Source organism: Tasmannia lanceolata, unplaced genomic scaffold (genome assembly GCF_043159265.1).
Source record: "Tasmannia lanceolata isolate RefF3 unplaced genomic scaffold, GAP_Taslan_0.1 ptg000015l, whole genome shotgun sequence".
NCBI lineage: Eukaryota > Viridiplantae > Streptophyta > Magnoliopsida > Canellales > Winteraceae > Tasmannia > Tasmannia lanceolata.
The window spans coordinates 20,920,997-20,943,261 of NW_027518692.1; the positions used below are offsets into that span (position 1 = coordinate 20,920,997).

At 38.7% G+C, this 22,265-nt stretch overlaps 1 protein-coding gene across 1 annotated transcript; it reads left to right on the forward strand.

The window, feature by feature from the left end:
• Positions 1-909: 909 nt before the first annotated feature.
• LOC143846733 (Ubiquitin-conjugating enzyme family protein) lies at positions 910-20,542 on the forward strand. The gene is made up of 11 exons (XM_077355261.1): positions 910-1,003; positions 1,849-1,914; positions 2,413-2,480; positions 5,268-5,301; positions 5,519-5,588; positions 5,965-6,022; positions 9,991-10,119; positions 14,205-14,296; positions 19,660-19,744; positions 20,048-20,123; positions 20,247-20,542. The coding sequence occupies exons 1-11, from the start codon at positions 997-999 to the stop codon at positions 20,315-20,317; spliced, it is 756 nt and encodes a 251-aa protein (XP_077211376.1). The 5' UTR covers positions 910-996; the 3' UTR covers positions 20,318-20,542.
• The last annotated feature ends 1,723 nt before the right edge of the window (positions 20,543-22,265 follow it).

The window sequence follows — 22,265 nt, forward strand, 5'->3', positions numbered from 1 at the left end:
TACCAAATATGGGAAGGGAGGAGAGAGGGAAGAGAGAGAAAGAGAGGACATCATTCCCTAGGAAAGAAAAAGAGAGGACAAGGAGTCCATGTCATACTCATAAGCAATCATTACAAGAGTGGGATTAAAAAAATTCTAGTACTAAAAGGCAACCAAACATGGGATGGGACAAAAATTTTACTAAAAACTTCCTAGGTTTTAAATTTTACCGGCAACCAAACAGAGGGTAGGGGATGGAGAAATGATATATTCACCCCATTTTCTTCCCCATAAAAAGAGCAGTCTTAAATACAATGTAGGGGCATGGCCCAGCGAAGAAAAGGGATCGAATACATCATTCCCCAGAAAGGACAGTCTCGATCAATCAATGCTGGCCCACTATGCGCCCTGCCCCAGCAATTTCTTAGAACCTTTGATTGGAGAATTTATATGATGTGTGGCTGTATTAAGCTATATTTTTCAAAAAGTACAGAACGGCCCACATAGGATGAATCAAACTGTCAATTTATTGGGCCGCAACGTAAATTGGTTGTGCCCCAAAAGCAATTCCATAGGATGATCCTAACTCTCCGATCTATATAAGTTTCCATAATGTTCAGTCCCTCAATCAATCGGAGGGCTAGGATCATCCTATGGAAATGATTTTTGGGCACAACCTATTAAGTTGTGGCCCAACAAATGGACAGTTCGGATCATCCTATAACACGGGCCATACAGTAAATTTTAAAAAATATGGGTAGGGTTAGGATCCTATGGAAATGATTTTTTAGGCACAACCTATTTACATTATTTACATTGTGGTCCAACAAATGAACGGTTTCGATCATCCTAAGATGTGGGCCGTACCGTACATTTAAAAAAATACGGGTTCATACGGCCACACATCGTATAAAATCTAGATTGAGATAAAACTTCCAATTTTTAGGTGTGATTCTTCTTTCCCTTCTCCATAAAACAGCTAGGGCTCTGTGAGGGTAAATCAACAGCTCCACAGCCATGACTGGTAATTTCTCGATATTCTTCTCTTCTTTTCTCCCATTTATATTCATTCATTGTACTGGACTGACCTTTAGATGTTCATACTTTTAACCCTGATTGCAAAATATTAAATGCTCATTTAATGGTTGATTTTAGGGCTTAGTCAATTCAATGAAGTTTGATTGCTTGTTTCTGTTTTGAACACTTGGGTATCCCAATTTATTGTTTGTCTGATTAGTTCTTGATCTCTATTCGGCAAAAAAGTGGTGCTTTGATGATTCTTTGTAAGGAATTATGAAATACCCACAATTCTATAGGGTCTACTTATAAAATGTTGAACATTATAATTCTTAATGAAATATATAGAGTTTGATTGTTTGCTTATTTCAGATGTTTTTGCAAATTTCTCAGTATATGTGGGATTTTTCTGACTAATGTAAAAATTAATTCGTACATAAATTTTCTGCTGTTAAAATGATCCATGTAGAAGAACCCAACTAGTGTCAGGATCTCAGGATTGACTTACTCAATTTGAGCCGGGTAGATCCTTTCACCTTCTTCATGAAAAATTTCTAAAGGATTCATTAGCCGACTGGCCCGACCCCAACAAGTTTGGGACAAAGGCTTAGTTGAGTTGAGTTGAGTTTGTGTTTAATAGAGGGCTAGGATATCTGTTTTGAAATTTAATTTGTTTTCGAATGCATGTTTATTTATTGTTTTCCAGATGCTGCTTAATCTTAAAGATTAAGTGGCATGATGCTATCACTTCAAACACACAATACTTGTAGTTTGCATTCATTATGAAATTCATGTTAATTCGGTTTGCGAAAGCTTCTCTGTTTCATGTTTCTCATAAATATGTGTGTACAGACTATGACCAAGAGAAAGAGATGGAAATTGAAGCACTGCAAGCAATACTTATGGATGACATTGAAGGTGGTTCTGGTTTTGATCTTTCTATTGTTTTTTTTATAGCCTGTTTGGATTGCAGGAAAAACATTTCTCATGGGAAAATCTTTCTTGGGATTTTTTTTCTTTCCTCAATTTAGAGGGAAATAGTATGAAGTTATGTTTTTTCATGTGTAAAAAATGAGGAATGATAGATGCAAGGGCCCTCTTTATGCAAGGGCTGGAGAAGGGCCCTTGAATAGATCCACGTCATTTTTAAAGTCGGCTGAGAAACTGAATTCGGTTGCAATTAATGACGTGGATCTATTCAAGGGCCCTTCTTTAGCCCTTGCATAAAGAGGGCCCTTGCATATTTCATTTCTCGTAAAAAAATATAAGAAATTTTAGAAATATTTTTCCTTTCTAAACTTTTCCAAAAAATTCCTGTAATCTAAACAAGGCCTCAGTGTCTTGATTTCTCCAATTGGGTACCTCCAGATATGTTAACAAAATATTGCACATGTTATTTGTATAATTGCATGGCAGAGATTGACCCTTCTGACAGTGGGCTAATCACAAACAACCGGTGCTTCCAAATAACGCTGTCTCCACAGGTATAGATTGGCTTTTTGTCGGTGCAATTTGTTTCTACCTTAAAGCTTTATTTCGAGAATTGTATTCACTTTTTAATATTATTTTTGATACAAGACAATAAACTTCACTGAAACCAAAAAATTGAAACAAGAACACAGCAATGCGTTTCTCTTCTTGTGCATTTTTCTTGACCACCTTGGTTCTTATCAATGAAATCTTTAGCCATTCAAGAAACAGAAGAAGTAAAGAATACAGCAATGGGTACTGGATGACTCCATGAAACTTTGGGGATATGATGATCTTTTAACCATCTCCATGATAATGTTATGCCTTACCAGACCTATATAAAGGTCCAGTTCTATTAGCCACAACTTGGATTGTATCCTTGTGTATTTTCCACTTCTCAATGGTTATATCTGGGTAGATTTGATTGTGGCATGACTTTGTTGGGATCATGACATGCCAATCATTATATTACATGATAATTGCCTTTAATAGAGCAGTCCATAGTTTGGGAAATTGTTGTTTGGCTGGGTTATTGTGTCAAAGATTGTGTGACATTTTGTTAAGCATGGTTTGTCTATAATATAATATTGAAAATTGTTGCTGGTACTTGACATACAAGTGAGCTATTCCCTTGTCTGGTAAAAGTGCATCAGGGCTCATTTAAAAAAAAATTGCGTGAGTGCAAATGGAAGGAAAGGACATATATCGTCAAATTACAGATGAACTGTATCTGAAAGCATTGGACCATCTCTTCATTCATCACGCGATGGTGCAATGTGTCTGGCAGTTTTTCCTGAAACTTTTGGGATTAGGGGGTCTTTCCTATAGAGATTGAGGAATATCAATGTTAGAGAATAGATATTGTGGAGAATGATCATGTTTGCTTTTAGAGATTTGCAATGGAAGACGTGGCAATTTTTTCTTTCTTTGGAGATAGCAAAATAACAATTTGGAGATATCTACTAGGCATTAGTAATGGAGGAGTTTTGGGGCATTAAGTTTCAAGAGTTAAATCATAATTGGAGGTGCTAGGGGGTCTGAGGAAGCAGATGTTAGCCTTCCATTGTCTCTATGAAGTGAAAATTTGATGGCAGGTCAATAGGCAAATCGTGGTCTGCAAGATAAGAGGGTACTTAGGGATAATAGAAGAAAAACTGGAGTTAATGTTTTTGGGTTCTACAGGTGAAAATGATTCTAATGAATTGCAAGCTGGTTCCATATTGGCATCAAAGAGGAGTGGTTATCTGTGATGATTAGTTGACACTGATGAGATTAAGGATTTAGCAAGTGATGCTGGTGAATATTTTAGTCATATTCAGTGCAATAGCAGATGATCTAAAGGAGAATGCATATTAAAACTTACATATTGTGCTAGTTCTACTCTTATTGTTGCCTGTTTTCTATCCTTTATCTTATTAATCAAGGGTTAATTATTAAGAATAAAGAAAAAAGAGATAGATTAGATGAGATTACATTTAGTTAGCTTCCTCATTGCTTGAATCTATGCCATACTCTGGCAAGTTTGATAAAAGCAAGATTTGCCATGTTTCCTTCACAAACCTAGTTTGTCTGTAATTGTTCACATCCCTGCCCCCTAGTTTGTCTATATATGTATGTGTGGTTTCAAAGGTTGAGCTTGGGCTGTTGGAGATAAGTCAATTTCATCAAGGAGATCCTTGATTTGTGTAGAGAGATTTATCCTCCCTTTACTCACAATCTTCAAAATGTTAATGATATACCTGATGATCTTTTAAGTTTTTATTGAAGGTGTTGATATGGGGGCTCTTTCTTTTGTAGTGTGCTGTTTTTTCCCTTTCTTTCTCCATTTTGTTCCCCCTTTTGGGTAATCTTTCCGATCATCCCTGTTTTATGTATCCTATTCCTCTTAATCAAGTTAATGTATTTTTCAATAAGGAAAAACATTAAATACATATATGCTCACACTCTTAATCAAGTTAATGTATTTTTCAAAAAGGAAAAACATTAAATACATATATGCTCACACATGTGTGTGTGTCTTTGTTTTCTTTCTGACAATTATAACCATATCATTAGTAAGAAACTTAGAATAATCATGAACTAAAGTCCATTCTCTTTAAAAATAAAGAAGTTATCGGAATATGAAAATGCAATGAAGAACTCAAGGATTTTCAGGATGCTTCATTACACATGTTGGTCCCTACCCTCATTTCTATTGGATTTGTAGATTTATTGTTTATTAGTTAGTTATGCACTTTTTCCCCTAGCAATCGATCCCTGCAAAATCTTTCTCAATAAATTTTCTTGTTATTGCCCCAACAGAAAAAAATTGACAGCCGTAAAATGAGATGATGCTGTGATAAGAAATGCTTAACGAGGATGCTATGAGAATCTTGATGAGAAAAAAATGTAAAATAAAATAAAATGTTAAACTGAAATTTTCCTTTAATCTATAAACTTAAAACTAGACAGTTTAGCCCCAATCAAGCTAATTCTAACTTGTAAAGGTCATAAAATAAATTGCTCTGCAAATGTGCTGTTATAAAATCAAGTGCTCTGCAAATGTGCCAAAACACTGTTGGCTATGTTTGGCTCTATATGTTATTACTAGAAGAGAAAAATCGAGGATCCATATGTTTTTTTTTGGTTGGTAAGCTTTTATTGAACCTGGGACCTCATGGTTGAGAAACAAAGCCTCAACCATTGAGCTACAGGCTCAACCCCAAGGATCTATATGTTTGCTTATTGAATAAAACTTGATTGAGATGTTCTACCTATTTTAGAAGCCCGAAGGGGTATTAATCCTTGGTTTTGTGCAACAGGAGGAGGATGTGGATGAGTCTGCTTATACTCCAGGTTGGCTGACTCTGCTAATACAACATTTTGGCGGTTATCACTGGTCAAAAAAAAAAGAAAAAAAAAAAGAGCTTGGTGCTGCCCATTATTATTTTTAACTTTATTCAATGTCAAGTTAAATCTGGATTTCATATTGCAGCCTCAGTCACCCGTTTTTACTCCATTATATTAAAGTTTCAGTTGACATGAGCTGCCGACTAATAAAATTATGTTGCAGTTCAATTGGCATTGATTTTCTCCCACACTGAAAAATATCCCGATGAACCACCACTTCTGAACGTAAAGAGGTTGGTTGATCCACCTTCTTTATGCACTTCATTGTATGAAAAGTATTTTGTTTCCATTTGTAAAGATTTTGCACATAAAGTTCTCAGCCATGTTAGAGGATAATGACAATTTGATTCTCTTAAAATATTTTTCTTCTTTGTCCTTCCTCACACATTTTAAATACCTAAGCCATTTTCATCGTACACTTTGTTTTCAACGGAAATATTCATAGTACATCCTTGTATAGGTTATAAGCATTACTGCCTTTTTCTCTTACGTGGATAAATAACTGATTTTACAAGTCTGACTATGTGTGATAAATAGACAATCACTTTTCATTAGTTGTTGATGTAAATAAACTTTATTTCCTTTTCTTACTGATGTATATTCATGCAGTTTGCGAGGAATAAATGCAGAAGATTTAAAATCTTTAAAAGAAAAGCTTGAGCAGGAGGTAGTCTTTTCAGGCGTAATTGTTCTATTTTGTGTTCATATTTATTTTACATTACTCTTTATCTGCTTTTATACCTTTCTGCTCCATGGATGTTATAATATTTCAGCATTCTTATGTGAATACGTGATGTTTTGGCTCTACCCTTATATTGCAACAAGAGAATTTGTATGTAAACTTCAGAAAGCAAATGCTGGTTTATGATTACTAGCCTTATATTTTCACAGTACGTGATACCAAAACATGGAATTGAAGTCGATTAAAGCAAGGTGATTGCTTTAGTAGAATGGCCCACACCCAAGATTGTAGCAGAGGTGCATAGTTTCAATATTTTGGCACATTTCACCACATGCTTATTAAGATTTTCAGTTCAATAATTGTCCAATTACGAATTTGTTGAAGGAGTGGTTTGAGTGGACACCTGAGGTGGAAGCAAGGTTTTAATTGGTGAATAAGATGTCTGAAGCATCTGCTTTTTACCCAACGTGACAAATTGTTTGAGGTTGATAGTGATGCCTCACATGATGGCTTGCGGACGATTTTTGCCGAGGGAGGAGCAGGAGGTGTATTTTAGCGGGAAGCTTAATGATACACGAAATGTGACTTGAAGCTCTGCATGATGCTGTAGCCTTTGCATTATTGGTCATCATTTGGTTTAGACTTTAGAGGGTGTATGTTTTAGTTTCAGATCATGATGCTTTGCAACATATTAATTCTCAAGGTAATATTCAAGATCTTAAATTTCAGTTTCGGCTTGGATCATCAGCAAAATGGAAACATTTCGATTTCAGTATCAAATTTTTCAGCTGAAATCTTATAAAATCATGGAAATATTTCAGTATGAAATCACAACCATAGTTAGCGAAAACGGCCTTTTTTTTTTCAAAAATGCCGCTTAAAACTCGTTTTAATGGTTTGCCGTTTATAACTCTGATTAAAACTTTTACAGTAAAAAAAACTCCGCTTTTTTAGGAAAACATTTTAAATTCATTGAAAACTTGGTTTATTTTAAACGTATTAAACACTTTTTTCGGCCAACTTTCCAACTTTACCCCTACTATATTTTGTAAAGTACAAAATTTCAAATGCATTTTTCTGTGTTTCCGCTTTTTTACTACGTTTTTTGAGCCAAAACCATATTAAACTCGAATTTTTTCTATCCCGTTTTATTGCCGAATCATGTTTTGCTAAATATGATCACAACCATAATCAAGGTAAGATTCTTCGTCATTGGTTTTTCCTTTCATTTTTTGTCGTTTTTTTAGAAATATCTTAAAGGAATCTCGTTGCTCTTCTCTTTTCTGCGAGTGGAGTTGATTTTTGTCGGGGTATCTGTTGAAATGTCAGAATCTTTGCTTTTTTTAATATGTGAAAACATGTTTCGCATATTTCGACCAAAACATTAACAAAATCCTGAAATTTTTGGCGAAATCTTGTTATTTTATGAATCCAAGTGGATTTCATTTCGGTTGAAGTGGAAATCGAAATATTTTGACCATTTCGTTTCACTTCCGTCGAAATCTAAAACCATGGGAAATTAACCACAAACATGTCAAGTGGGTTTTTTATTTCCAGAAAAGTGTGTGAGCACAAAGTTAGGAGACAAAAGTGAGTATGATAAATGTAGAGTCGATCCAATTCACTACTTTATATAGTCAGTGCACATGTTCCTTCTTTCTATTATGCAACATACGAATAGTTCCTTGATGTTGGATAAGTGATTTAATACTCTCCTTGGGGCAAAAAGGATTGATATTGCTGTAATCTGATCCATTATCTGGGATCAATCCCGGACCTGCCATATCATTCCTTTTTTCGGTATACGAAATATGGGATTTCCATGTCAATTCTTATGAAATCTTGAATTAGATCATTTGCACTATCTTCAAGAATGGAAGCCGGAACCTCTTCTATAGAACCATTTTGGTCTTGGACCCAATTCGATACCAAACAAGCAAGAACTGATTGGATACTTGTGTGATAAATTCCTCAAATTGGTTTGCCATTTCTATGAAGGATATAATTGACAACTCAGAGTTTCACATTATCCCATCCTTGCAATATATCTTAGGGAAAAAGCGTTGCTAAATTTATGTCATCAACCATTTAATATGTGACTACTTGTGGATTTGAACAAAACAATGGTTTCTACAAATCGATCATGATTTTGGTATGATATGGGCAAATAATGTGAGGACAACATGATGATTTTGTGGTGCACGAGGCTATGTGTTTGAAGGCAATCATCTCTGTATTCCCAATTGTTCCCTTTAAGAGTTATATTGCACAACCACATGGAGGTCTTGGGTTTTCCATTTTGGTTGTGACAATACCATGACTTTAGCGGAGTGGTACTTTTATTTCAGGATGCAATGTCTTGTGCATACAAATGTCAAGAGCCATTGGGTTTTCCAAGGCTGGGAAGGGAAAGCCCAAAACATCAGACTTAGACACTGTTGCCAATTCCAGATGGTGTGTGGATTTTGTGTCAGGTCTAACGTGAACTCAACGATGTTAGTTGATCAATTCTCGATGATGGCTCATTTCATTTCATGTAGGAAGTTACTTCATGCTACACGTGTAGCCAATTTGTACTCTTGGGGCGGTTGGATTGCATGATGTCCCAGGGATAACTATTTTGTATCATGACATTAAGCTTGTAACCCGTTTTTAGAGGACTTTGTGAAAGTGACTGAGACTTCTCTTCAATACAATAATATCATCTCATATTGATGGTCAACCTGATTTTGGTGGGAGATAAAGTACATGAGGGTTGGCATTGCCCCAAGTCGGGTTCTCATTAACTATTAGAAGAGATTCAACCAGGAGATAACACCATTTGCTGTTGGATACAAAAGGCTTCCAAGGCATCCTCTTGGTTTGATGACTTTACCAGAAGTGAGAGACTCCTAGTGATGAGGGGGAGAACAGGGTTGATCACTTGCATGAGCTTGCATGATGGTGTTAAAAGCAGTGTTTAAAAACTCGTCGACTCGATTTGGAACTCGCCCGAGTCGACTCCCTTTTACCTCGTCCGCGTTCTGTGTTGCACCGCATTCGCATTCCGCGTTTTGCCCTACAAAGTCAATAAAAACTCATTTGACTCTCTTGAGTTATGACCCCGTCAACCGCATTCTTGGCCGCGCCCACGCCGAGTCGACAAGGATTTTTCTTGGCTGCGTTCCACGTCACATCCGTGTTTTTAAACACTGGTTAAAAGGAAACTTGAAGTTGAAGATGTTTATACTGAGTATGAGGTTGGAGCCAACAAGCACAAGGGTGAGAAGCATTTTAAAGTGAGGGATTTGGTCATGTTTTCTCTACAGAAGAATAGGTTTAAGGTGGGTACATATAATAAACGTCAAAGAGGATTGGGCCGTAAAAAGTTGCGTAGAAATTGGGAGATAATGCCTATGAGAGTGAGTTGTTTTCAAACATGAATATTTCATCGATATTCAATTATTCTAACTAGTATAATTAGTGTAGGCCATTACCAAGTGAAGAAGAGAGAAATGTTGAGTAAGGTGTTCCAGTAGCTAAGCAGTTTCTCTATTGTCACTGTTGAAGAAGGTGGTGCTTATGTATTTAATATCGTATCTGATGGAAGAAGAAAAATCGATTGAAGGAGCAACATGGATTAGTATAGAAGAATTGAGGAAGACTGGGACTAAATATACATATATGTGGCATTACTAACTACCATGACATTACTATCAGATGTGACTCATTACTTACTATCTTGGACTTATAAACGGACACAATTCTCCACGGTTGAATCGCAATAGGGGAAAAATCTATTTATACGGATGAATCTTCTCATTGACCTTTTCAATGATATGCTCTCTTACATGTGTTCCAGCATTTCAGTGCTGACTATCTCAGTAGTTTCCTTCTTTTGCTGTATTTAAATCTTAAGTTGTTACACAACTCTCCGAGTGATATATTGCTTGACTACTATTTATTTTCCACAGGCATCTGAGAATCTCGGCATGGCTATGGTCTACACCCTTGTTACATCAGCTCAAGAGTGGTTGGGTGAAAAATTCGCTTATAATGCGCAAATCGAGGAACCCGAGGAAGACGATACAGCTAAAGATGATGTATGGCTGTTTGTCTTGCCTATGACTTTCACTGCTTTGTGGTGATGTGTTTTCTAAATTGAAGGTGTGATCCCAGTTGTTATTGCTTGGCTGCCGTTGCATCGTAATTATAGAAATCATTAGTTTTTATAGCTAATGTTTTATTGTATTCTAGCTCATTATGTATGATATTTATATACCTCGGTTACTTTTTGCTGTTAATAAGATTCACTGGCAGATATGAGTTCACAGAACTCATCATACACATTTATCTTCTCAACTTCTTTTAGACACATGAGATTCTACAGAACATGCTTTGATAGCATCATAACAGCGAAATATATTTCAATTTGTAATGTTTTATGGTCTGAAGCTTGAACTTTGCAGATATATCAATTCTGCTGGCTAATTGTAACATAATTTCCGAAATATTGATCACACACACAAAAATATTTGATATTGAAATGTGCCACAGATTATATAGAGATCCATCTGGTTTTCTTTCGGTCTTTCCTAGATGACTTAAGAGTTAGATATGAGGGGTAGTTGTGATATACCAAAGATAACTTTAGGACTACCAACCGCAAGCAACTTGCGTCTGATGTTATTGTGCCATATTTCATTTTCTTTGATGGAATCTGGGTCATTTCATGTTGGCACAAGTCCATTTATTCCCTATTAACTTGGCCACGATATGAATTCAACAAAAAGTTGGACGTGGCATCCTAGCATTAGCATTTTGGAAATAAAGGGAACTATTATCTGTGTTCTATTCCATTCCATTTTAAAGTACCAAGTGTACAAGCTTTCAGGTACCTTGGCTAAATTGTGAGTTAAGCTGTCTCTTGCTGACTATTGAATGTGTTAATGTAAAAAGAGTGGATGAAAAAGGCTTAGAGAAAGAAACCAAGCCATGGGGAAAGGGAGAAGAGAAGAAGTGAACAGAAAGAAAGTAAGGAGAAGGGAGTTCTTGGGCTTTTGAGGGCATACCCATGACTCCTGTTAAATGCATGTGTATTTATATGTACCACACTACCAAGAATGAGAGTGCTTTTAGGCCCTCTCTCTTTATGCTCCAGTTGCTTCTACGTGCTTGGTCCACACAATAAAGGGAAGTATGCTGGGAAATCTACTGGAGATGCTGGTTCGATTCCATCCTGTGAATCAAAGAAAACTCACGTATGTAAAGGATCTATTGCTAACTGGTCGCCCGACCCGACAAGCAAGGGCCTAATTCACCTACGTCTAAGGAATATTGAAGCAAGGTCGGTGGGCCCCCGGCACCCCCATTTAGAAAGAAGGGTCAAAGGTTTTGGGCCTGTAGCTTAGAATGGCCGGCCTGTTTGGCGCGGTGGAATGGGGAGAGGGGAGGTCGTGCCCATTCTCTTTCCGGGCACGACCTGTAACAACTCCCTATTCCCGAGAGATTGATGTGGGGTGGAGGGGTTGATACATCTATGCGGAGTTGAACCGACCTTACCGTCGACGTAGTAAGGACATTGGGGGTGTGGATGGGTCGTGTGGATGGGTTCCATTGTCCTGCCGTAAATATAGGGGCTTATACTAGCATTCTTGGCCCGTGCTATGCATGAGTAAAAATAGTGGACCCCACCCATTAAAACACGAGGTGTAAAATAGTGGTCCCCACTACATCAAAATATGAGGTGTAAATTGTGGGACCCTCCTAATGCATGGATTTGGGGGAGATGGTGGGCCCCCTCCCATCAAATCATGAGGTGTAAAATGATGGCCCCCAACATGCTATGCATGTGGCGTAAAATGGTGTGCCCCACCGCATCTGAATGTAAGGTTTATAGACCCATCCTATGCATGGATTTCGGTGGAGATCTTGATACCCACCCCATCAAAACATGCGGTGAAATGGTGAGCCCACCCAATGCAAAGGTTTGGTGGAATTTGTGATGGTGTGACAATATGGTTAGGTCTCTCATGATAAATTGAATTGCTTGCTATATGAATTTTCAAAGCTACAACGTTTGCTCATTGAAGCTTCACCAGCCAGTGGCAGACCTTCTATCAAAGGGAGATCCGGCCTAGTTAGCATCAAAATAACTCATATTCAAGCAATTGCTGGGCTCAAAAACAATTCCTATATTCTGCAATAACTTCGTCTTTGGATCCATATGAGTATCAACTGGTTTAGTGCCCAACAACCATGTCTTTATCAGTAAATATGTCACTTACCACCTCTGGGACAAACTAACACCACATGTAGATCTAGCTACCTCAATAAAAATAAAATGCCTTAGCTAACCCAAGTCTTTCATCTGGAAGTGCTGCAGAAAATATTTCTTCACCTCATCGATTCCTGTCAATCATCAACATACACTACCGAAAAAATAATAATAAAATATCCCAAAATAAACACTGAGTGAGCTACATGGCTCCTGCAAAATTCCTATGTAGTCACAATAGTGCTAAACTTCTAAAAGCACGAATGAGACTTAGTAAAATCAAGCTACTGCAACATCCTATCCATAGCAATAACATTAGAAATAAGTCATATAACAACCCAAATTGAATTAAGTTTAGCATCAAGAGCAAGAGCCTCAGAGTAGTCAATGCCAAAGGGTTGAGTATATCCTTAGCAACTAGTTAGGATTTTAGCCTCCCATCCTTACGATCATGGGAATACTTGAACACCTAAACCCCCATTTAAACGTCTTCCAGCTGATAAATTAGTAATCTCCCATATATTAGTTGTATGAGATCAGTGATCTCCTCATATATGGCTCTTTACCCTCTATCATGAGAAAGAAGTTCTTGCCACGACTTAGTCAAAGATATGGAGGAAAGAGACAATACAAAGTGCTTTTACAAAGAAGACACATTATCAACATAAACATATTGGAAATTTGGATGATGAGTACAAGTGTACAAGTTCATTGACCTTTCCAAGTAACAATTGGAGGACCATAATCATTGGAAGTATAATTAGGATATGCAAGATATAATTTGATGGATTGATATGTTGTCATGACATTTAGTACTTTATTTACTCATATAAGCTTGTAGGGACCGCCCATGAGATATAGTAGGCTTGTGGAGAGAAACGACTTGAAAAGGTTCCAAGGAAGAATACAAGGGAGTAACCACTTGAAGAGGAATAGAAGAAAATGGACATGTTACTTCTTGAGAATCACGGGGAAATCAATTATAAGGTTAGAAGCTCTTAAAGAAAGCAACATGAACTAAGAAAGAGGGAACTTACTCTCGTGCCATTCTCGCTCCTTGGAATGTTCCTAAAAGATAACCCTCAACTCATGACACAAATCCCTAAATTTCAAAATTGCATCTACTAATCTACATTGACCCGGACTTAATTTCTTGCCCCATGCAATTACATTATCTGAATCACCCTCCTCCAGAATTACTCTGCGAGTTTATTCTTAAAGATTCAAAGTCTCTTCAAAAAAGCTAAAAGTTCCGCTTCATTGGAATCTCTGAGGTCAATGGGGCCAGAGTATGGTTGAATTATTTCTCCCTTATCATCCATAAACACTCCGTCAACACCCACGCCACGGAGATGGTTGCCCTTTGAACTACTGTTGGGATTAATTTTAAGAGACCCTATATGAGTGGCTCAAGCTCCCAGTTAGCTACCATCCTATCTGACAACGAATTAGATAAATAAATGATCCCCAATTGTGATAAACATTCTCTGTTAAAGATCCCAATATACTTTGCCTGGTAAGGCTTTATGAGTGATGGAGAGTTTGACATCAATGATCTACTTTCAAGTCATAGTTTCTTTATTATCAAAACGTCTCTTATTCACCCATTCCAAATATTCCAAAACACCGCAAGGAACACCAAAGAATTCATCATAACCTAGTGAAGGGCCCATGTAGGCTCCATCTAATCATCTTACCAATCAAGAGCTTGGGCCTGGCTATTCTGCACTCTCATAATGTTTGCCGTACATTTTAATCTGATCCCTATTGGTATTGTTCAATATGTTCATGAATCATGTGATATGTTGTTTATTTTATTTACATTTATACTATTGTTTTTGGAATTTATCTATACTAAGTATGTTATAATTATGCATGTTTAGATTTGATTTTTTATTATTGTATTTCCAGATAATTGTACCACATGGAGAACCAGTTACTGTTGAAACATTTCTTGCATGGAGAGAACGGTTTGAAGCAGAATTAGCCCTAGAGCGAGCCAAGTAAGCTGATTATACTTTTCGCACCAATCATGAGAATTGTTGTCTTACAAGGTTTATTTTCCCAATTCTCTACAATATTGTTACAGAAAATGTCAATTAGAACATACTAGTAGATCCATTGTTAGAATTTATGAACTTTGAAAGGTGCTTATTATTCATGGGAAGTTTGTGCCATCGTATTAAAGAAGACAAACAGAGTGGTGATTATGTATCCATTTTTTTAAAAGTTACCACTTATCATGTTATTTTGTACCTGCACATGCTTTGCACATATGCCAACGTCCAACAAGTGGAGTCTGACTAGGAAGTTGGCTTAGATTTTCAAGTTCAATTTGGCAAGTCAACGGAACTCGACAAATGTTTGAAAAGTTAACCGAGTATCGTTTACTCTGCCAATTCTTCAGTGAACTTGAATTTTGGAACTTGTACTTGGAGCTTGGTCAAATCCTAGTTGATTTGGGTTTGGACTTTGGAGACATTAGTGATATTTTTGACACTGGCACATGCTTAATAACATAATTATTCATAAAAAATTCTATTGAATAACATAGTCCTTGCCCAATGATCACCATCCTAGGTTCATTTTTGTGGATATTCATGCTGATAAAATCTTTAGTTGTTGATTACTAGTAATATTTTTGTGGCTGCTTCCCAGATTGATTTGTATGATCTGAGCCTTGCCCACTGATATTTTATGAGTGAATCTTCGTTTAGAACCATTTCCCTCTTGCCCCTTTGCCCATCACCCCTCTTACCTTTATTTCTTCCATCTCATACCATGATTAACTTTTGAGTTCTAAAATTTCAACTCTGTCAACCCTTCTGCTACTCACTTCCTCATTATTGAAAGTAACACCCAGGTATCTTCCGATCTATAGAACTTTCTTGTATCTGCTTGCGTTAATTGAGTTGGCCGACGAGTTATTAGGCCGAAAGTTTGAGCACAATGAAGACAATTTTGCTTCCACCTTACTCATTTTTTCTCTTCCTCCAACCAAATCTTCCATCGACCTTGCTCGTCGGTTTCACCTGACAGTTCAGATTTGAACTATTTCTTGAGCTTTCTTCCATTTATATCATTTTTGTATTCTTTTTGGCCTTTCAATTCCGTCCACTTTGGTTTCTTGCACTTACAGGGGAGTTTTGTTTTGTTTTGTTTTGTTGTTGGGTGTTTTTTTTTTTTTTTTTTTTCTGAATTGTTGGAATCACTCAAGAAGGACTCATATCCCCTTTGCTCATCACCACCCACACCTTCTGCCAGCAGCCCATCAAAGGAACCCCTTCCACCATTGGTGGCTCCCTCGGTGATGGGTTGGCACCTTTATTCTTGTTCATTTGATTCGACAACCCAACCCCCCTCTCATTCTCCTCGTCTTCTCTTCCCATGTGATGAGTTTCACTGACAACAGGAATTAGAGAGGGGATTAGGGATTGGTCATGCACCTGAGATCACACCACCATGAGAGTCGTATTGGCATATTGTTTGATTTGTGAGCATGATCCAACATCCCATCATTGTCCAAGATCCCGCAACTCTACTAACTTCGACCGATAGTCTCCGTCACCTCCATATTGACAACTTGTTCCAGAGGATGTATCTCCCTGGTTCAGCCTACTAAGCATTCATTTTTGGTGCATATGGGTGTGGCATAGATGGACACCTCTTTCATTGTCACCCATTCTGGCATGTATGATCCCTTTCTTCAATTATCGCTCTTCCTTAGTTGACTCTTTGTGACTAGGTTATCCCCTCTCCACTGCTGTATGGTGTCTTGTGTCAACCTGTCACACTTAGGGTTGAGAGTGTCCTTATTAGGGTTAATGATATCAGCTATAATATTTCTGCTCTCACAGGATACAAAGAATTACCCCAATGTCCAATTTCTTTCCCTTTTTGGTTTTATCCCTGAGATATTCCCTAATTCCCTCTATCTCTTCTTTCGGCAAGCAAAAATTACAGTCCTCTTTCGAAATTTCACTTAATTCACCTTTCTTTTTTACCATCTGCACCCCCTTGGAAAGCACTTCGTATTGTATGTAACGAGGGTTGGTACTAGTAGGCCCTTTCCGTCCATTTTTAAAAGACCAATTTCTATTTGTTACGTGGGTGTGCTTGTCGTCTTCACATATTCTTCTCCCAGTGCACTTGGGCAAGGCCCGCACTTGGGATTGGGGCCACAAATATCATAATTGGCCCTACGCATACGACCCCACCCCTTAATATCCATGCGTCCTTCCTTGAAGGAGGGGGGCTTGGTTGGCCGTCATCTTCAACCTCTTGCATTCCAGGCAACCTGGTTTCGATGGCTGGTGCGGCACTATTAGTTTCCAAACCACTCTTCTTCCATCCGATCGGTGACTTTGATCATATAGTAGGAAAATTAGTTTTCTTCTTATCCTATAGTCCCAACTAGATCATACTTGCTTATTTGGCAAGTATGGGGTGGCATGATTGGGAGGCTATTCATTCTAGAGGATATGAGGCAACATTTTCTTATATAGGACTCCGAGGTGGCTATTAAAGAGGAAGTTTTTGTGGGTCGATTTTCCCTATGTGTGAAGCATTTGTAAAAGGCGGATAACTTTAGTTGGGCCCGATTGTTTATTGTGAACCTATGGACCCGAGGAAGAGGAAAGATCTTTGGAAGGATTTTGGTGAAACACATAGCCATTAGAATCTCCCCTGGTACTTAGGATGTGATCTCAACAGTGTTGTACTCTCATGAGAAGCGAGGAAACAAGAGGGTACCACACGTATGAGCAAGTTTTCCAAATTTATCAATTCAAACCGTTTGATGGATCTCCTCTTAAGCGGTTCGAGGACTAGGTCATGGAACAAGCCGATCCAATGTTCGGCACATGCAAGATGGTTCTGGTCAGCCAAGGAGTGGGAGCACACTTTAGTTGGGCTTGCCGGTTCTCCTTTCTAAGGGCAATCTCTGACAACTTCTTGTTATTTTTGGACTGATGGAGTTGAGTGGGGCCAACAACGTTCAGATTTGAGAATCTTTGGCTCGATGTGCTGTGGTTCAAAACTCTTATGAACAAGTGGTGAAGGGAGGAGGAGGGCGTCTATAGGGAGGAGGCGAGGATCCACCAAAAGCTCAGACTGTTAAAGGAGAAAATTAAGAAATGGAGGAAGAATATCCGTTCATCCTGCCATTTGCTGTCACCATTCAAAAAGAAAAAAATGAATGGGGGAAGAATCTTTGGTGATATTTCCAAACGAAAAGTGCATATCTTTGTTGAGATTGGGCTGATGAAATGGTCATCTCTTTTGAGGATTTTGTTGATCTAGTGAGATCCTTAGATGCATTCTTTGGTGAGAGGAGAGAGTGGCTGTTTTGGGGGAGGCTTTTGGTTGTATGAAGGAGTAGCTTCCCTTCTTCCCCACCCTTTTGGTATCACTACTAAATCGTTATGGAACCCAGCAATTGAAAGAATTTAAAAGTTATCTCAGTGGAAGAAATCTTGCCTTTCTTTTGGAGGGAGATTCACTCTCATTATGAAGCTCTATCTAACCTCTCCATGTACTTCATATCCATATTTTTTAATTCCAGCGACAATTGCCAAGCAGATTGAAAAGTTTAAAAGGGATTGTTTGTGGGACACGGGAAGGTAAAAGATTGAAGCATTTGATGAAGTGGGAAAACATTTCTAAACCTAAATCAGAAGGTGGTTTTGGGGGGCATTCTCGTCATTGTACTCTGTCTCTTAGTATATAAATAAATCAGTAAGGGGGAGCCAGCTCTAACTCACATTTCTCTTCTCTCTTAATCTCTCTGGACATGGTAACAGAGCCCTAGGGTTTCTGATCCTGGGGATCAACCATTAGCCTCCATCTTCTCCATCCTCATCCCTAACCCTAATCCTATCCCTAATCCCTACCTTCATCTCCCTACCTCCATCTCCTGCCCTTACCCTAACTCATCCCGCCACCTCCGCCCTCCACCCCGACCCTCTCTCTCCTTCTCTGTGTGCTCCCCACCCCCCTACGCCACCTCCTCCCTCCACCCCTCCACCCACTTGACCCTCCTCCATATCAGCCAATTCATTCTGGAGAACAGTTGGTTGATATGTTCACAAAGCCATTGAATAAAGCCAAGTTGAGCGACATTTGTAACAAGCTAGGAATGTATAACTTATACATTCCAGCTTGAGGGGAGTGTTAGAATAAGCCTAGTCTGGGCATTCTCGTCATTGTACTTCGTCTCTTAGCATATAAATAAATCAGTGAGGGGGAGCCAGCTTGAACTCACATTTTTCTTCTCTCTTAAATCTCTCTTAACAGTAACATTCATATGAGAAATTGCTCCCTCCTTGTGTGGTGGTGGCTATTCTGGCGTAATCTCAAAGAGGAGATTATTATGGACTAGTGCCCCTTTCTTGGCGTTCTCCGTGAAATGTACGTCTCCTACTCCATTGCAGATAGGCCCGGATCCCAAAGGATCCTTTTTCGGTTCGGGCCTTTTGCATTGCTTGGTGAAAAGCAATCAACCATCTTTTAGTTTGGTGAAGGTATGAAAATCAATGCACCCCCTAAAATCCAAGGCCTATGCTGAACTGTGACATACCAAACCTCCTAAATCCAAGGCTTATGCTGGACTGTGACGCATAAAAAAATAAATCAACACACTTGATATCTTAAAGAAATTTCACATGCATTGTTTGCATGACGGCTGAATGGACATGCAACCATATTTTCTTCATTGCGATTTCGTGAGAAGAGTTTGGTGTCCAATTTTTAGGCTTTCTGGTACCCAAAGGAAGCTCCTCTAATTCATCAATGAATTGTTGGAGGGCTGGTGGTGCTGCCATCTTGCCATTACAGCTCATGGCCTTTGGCTCTTAACCCCCTTCACTGAAACTGAAAGAATTTTGATAAATGAGGACTTCTAGTGATAGATTGTTGAGGGAGATTGGGGGCCCTCTAGGGAACACTTCGTCGACACTGTTCTCTCGTATCTGCTTCAATTGGTAGGGAAGAATCATTAAGGCAGATGCCCCGGTCATCCTTTATGGCCTAAAGATTCTCACTAGTGATTTCGATGCCAACCTGCTGGTGGAAGGGACTCTGCAAATGTTAATTCCTAGGCTAAGAAGTCTTCAATCAGGCCGTGGAGGACAGCTGGAATAATTAATGAGATTTCTAAATTTATGCAACAGTGTTCTTTTTCTTCTTCTCACATCCCTTGCAAGGAGGAATTAGTTAGCTGACTTCCTTGTGCAGAATGGTGTGCACAGGGACTGATTAGTGGGAAAACCGGCCGTGTTGTTTCTATTTTTTAATAAAATCCTTTTAATCGTTTTTCACAGAGGTAACTTAAATCTGCTGCTGCTAATGAGTTGCTGCAACTTTTCAGGCTAATGCCGGAGTCAGCACTTCTGGCACCCAAGGAGAAGAAACTTGCAGGCAGACAGTGGTTTGAGAGCGGAAGAGCTGTTGCGGTATGCCCTTTTTAACTTTTTTGCCTTTGAACTATACTTTCATCTACTAGTAATCCTTCTTGACATGCCAAAATCTATCTGTTCAACAACAAAAAAGAACAGAAAAAAAAAGAAAAAGAAATTTAAAAAAAGAGAAAAGTAGAAGAGCTGCTGTAGTGTATGCCTTTTTAACCGTTTTGCGCACAGTCCGGCTTCTAATAGCCCTACTTAACATGTTATAATCTCGCTTTTCTTTTCGAATTTCATGATCATACATACATATGACATTCACCATGCCTAAACTCAAACTTTTTTTTTTAACAGAAAGGTGCCGCACCGGTTGCTGAAGGATCTGAGGAAGAAGATGAGGAGGATATTGATTTCGATGACGACTTTGAAGGTTATTTTTTCCACTCATTTCACATGTTTTCAATCCATGCTGTTAGAAATCTCTGTCCTCCATGGTTGGTTATGCTGCATTCCAATTCTGATGGGGTTGTTTTCCTTGTTTATGTAATGGCAGATGATGAAGAAGAAGATATGCTTGACCATTATTTGGCTTCAGAGACGTCATCTCACGGTTCTAGGAAGTGAACTGAGGCTTAGTGTCGTGAAGAGTAAACCTATTCACTACTGTATTTTGATATTTATGATTATTTTTCTCAATGAGGGCAAGAAAATAGAGAGGGGATTCTGCTCTGCTTATGTGAAATGATAAAATTATCCAAATATGTAAGTTCAAACTGAATACTGGCTTTTAAATCTTACCAATGATGGTCATGGTTGTGAGCTATAGATGCAGATTCGGTGTATTGTCCAGCTCACTGTCAAACTGGTGTACATGTTATTGATCTAGACCATCCACCTACAGCTTAAAATCACTACTTTTTGACTGTCACTATAAAGTCATGAGTAACAGTTCAATCGCAAATCCATCGGTTGGGATCAGTGAATTTTCTGATACAGCCGATCAATCAAATAAGTGTATGTTCCCATTCCATGGTGAAGATAATCTAAGGGTGCAAGTCGGGTCGGGTTGAGGCTGACCCGACCCGAGGAACCCTTTTTTTCCAACCCGACCAGACCTGATTTCCAACCTGCCGAGGTTCAACCTGACCTGACCTGGGAGCCCCTTTTTCCAACCCGAGTTCAACCTGACCCAACCCGACTTTTTAAGCTTAAAAAAATAAATTTGATAAAAAATGTTGGGTTTCACTCTGGTCGCCCAAACCCTCAACCTGAGCCCGACCCGAATTCAACACTAGTTGGGAAAACTCAACCCGAACCTGACTTTTTTCGGGTTGAACCCGACCCGAGTTGCACCCCTGCACTGGGTCATTATTTAAGTCTTTGGGGTGGATTATCTTTGATGTTGGAAATACTTCAGACGGGTGTCAAGAAAAGTAAAAGTTATTGGTTTGCATGCAAAATGCCAGTGGAATGCGGAGATAGTTTTTCTGCAAGATGATGCATTTTATCCTTCATTGAAAAGCAAATCAGAAATAAAATAAAATGATTTTAATGCCCTTTTCTTCTCTTAAATTCATCCTGCATTATCGTCTCTTAAACTCTTCTTCTCCACACCACCCTCTTATTCTCTCTTCCATTTCTCCTCATTGGTTTGACACCAGAGCCTGTCCCAAACAGAAGTGAACCCCCAACGATCACATTTTTTTTTTTTTTGTTGCTTCTATCCAGATGTGAGAGATTAGCCAACTCATGAACTGAGAAAGAAGAAATTTGGGCTTGAAGACGGGGTTTTTTTTCTTCCACGGGCAGGCAATAGTACCTTCAATGATCTTCACAGCAAGGAGGGAGTTCAATCAATAGATGATTAACTTGGTGTCTTGCAGCTGATTTGGCACCTTGAAAAATAGCTTGAAGCTCCAGTTCCTGGAATATGGATGGTCCCGAGGTCAGGTTGTTTTCCTTCATGATCACTGAGAATGCCTCCAATAGAAGCAAGCTTCCCAAGTAATGAGGCATCAGTACTGAGCTTCAACCATCCGAGATCAGGCTTTATCCATTGGCAGAGCTTTTGGTTGGGCTGGGAGGGAAGGAATGGGCACATGAACATGGTAGCAATCTGATGGGATTGGGGAGTGTCTTTGTCTGGGAGGCCAAGGAATTGTAAGCGCGCACGAGCCACACTTAGGATATGAGCCAAGGCCTCTGATTTGTGCTTGGGAGGTTTGCCATGGAGGCGATTGTACCTCTCTAACCATATATAAGGTATATATAAAGGCAGCGCATGGGTCTTTGTGGATGAGCGGCATAGACTTGGAGAGTGATCATATACTTTAGGGTCTTTTTGGATGCACGGCATAGACTTGGAGTAGTGGAAGAAGTAGTCATCAGAGAGGAGACAAGCATTGGATTTGTCTGGAATTACCTCGGAGAATAGAGTAGGGTAATATGTAGGGGGTGTCATTACTAATTGAATAGAGGGGGGGACAGAAAGAAAGAGAGAGAGAGAGAGAGAGCACCGTTCGCAAGGTTTTTCAAGCAAAATTTCTCCTTTTTTTGTTTAATTTGGTTTGAA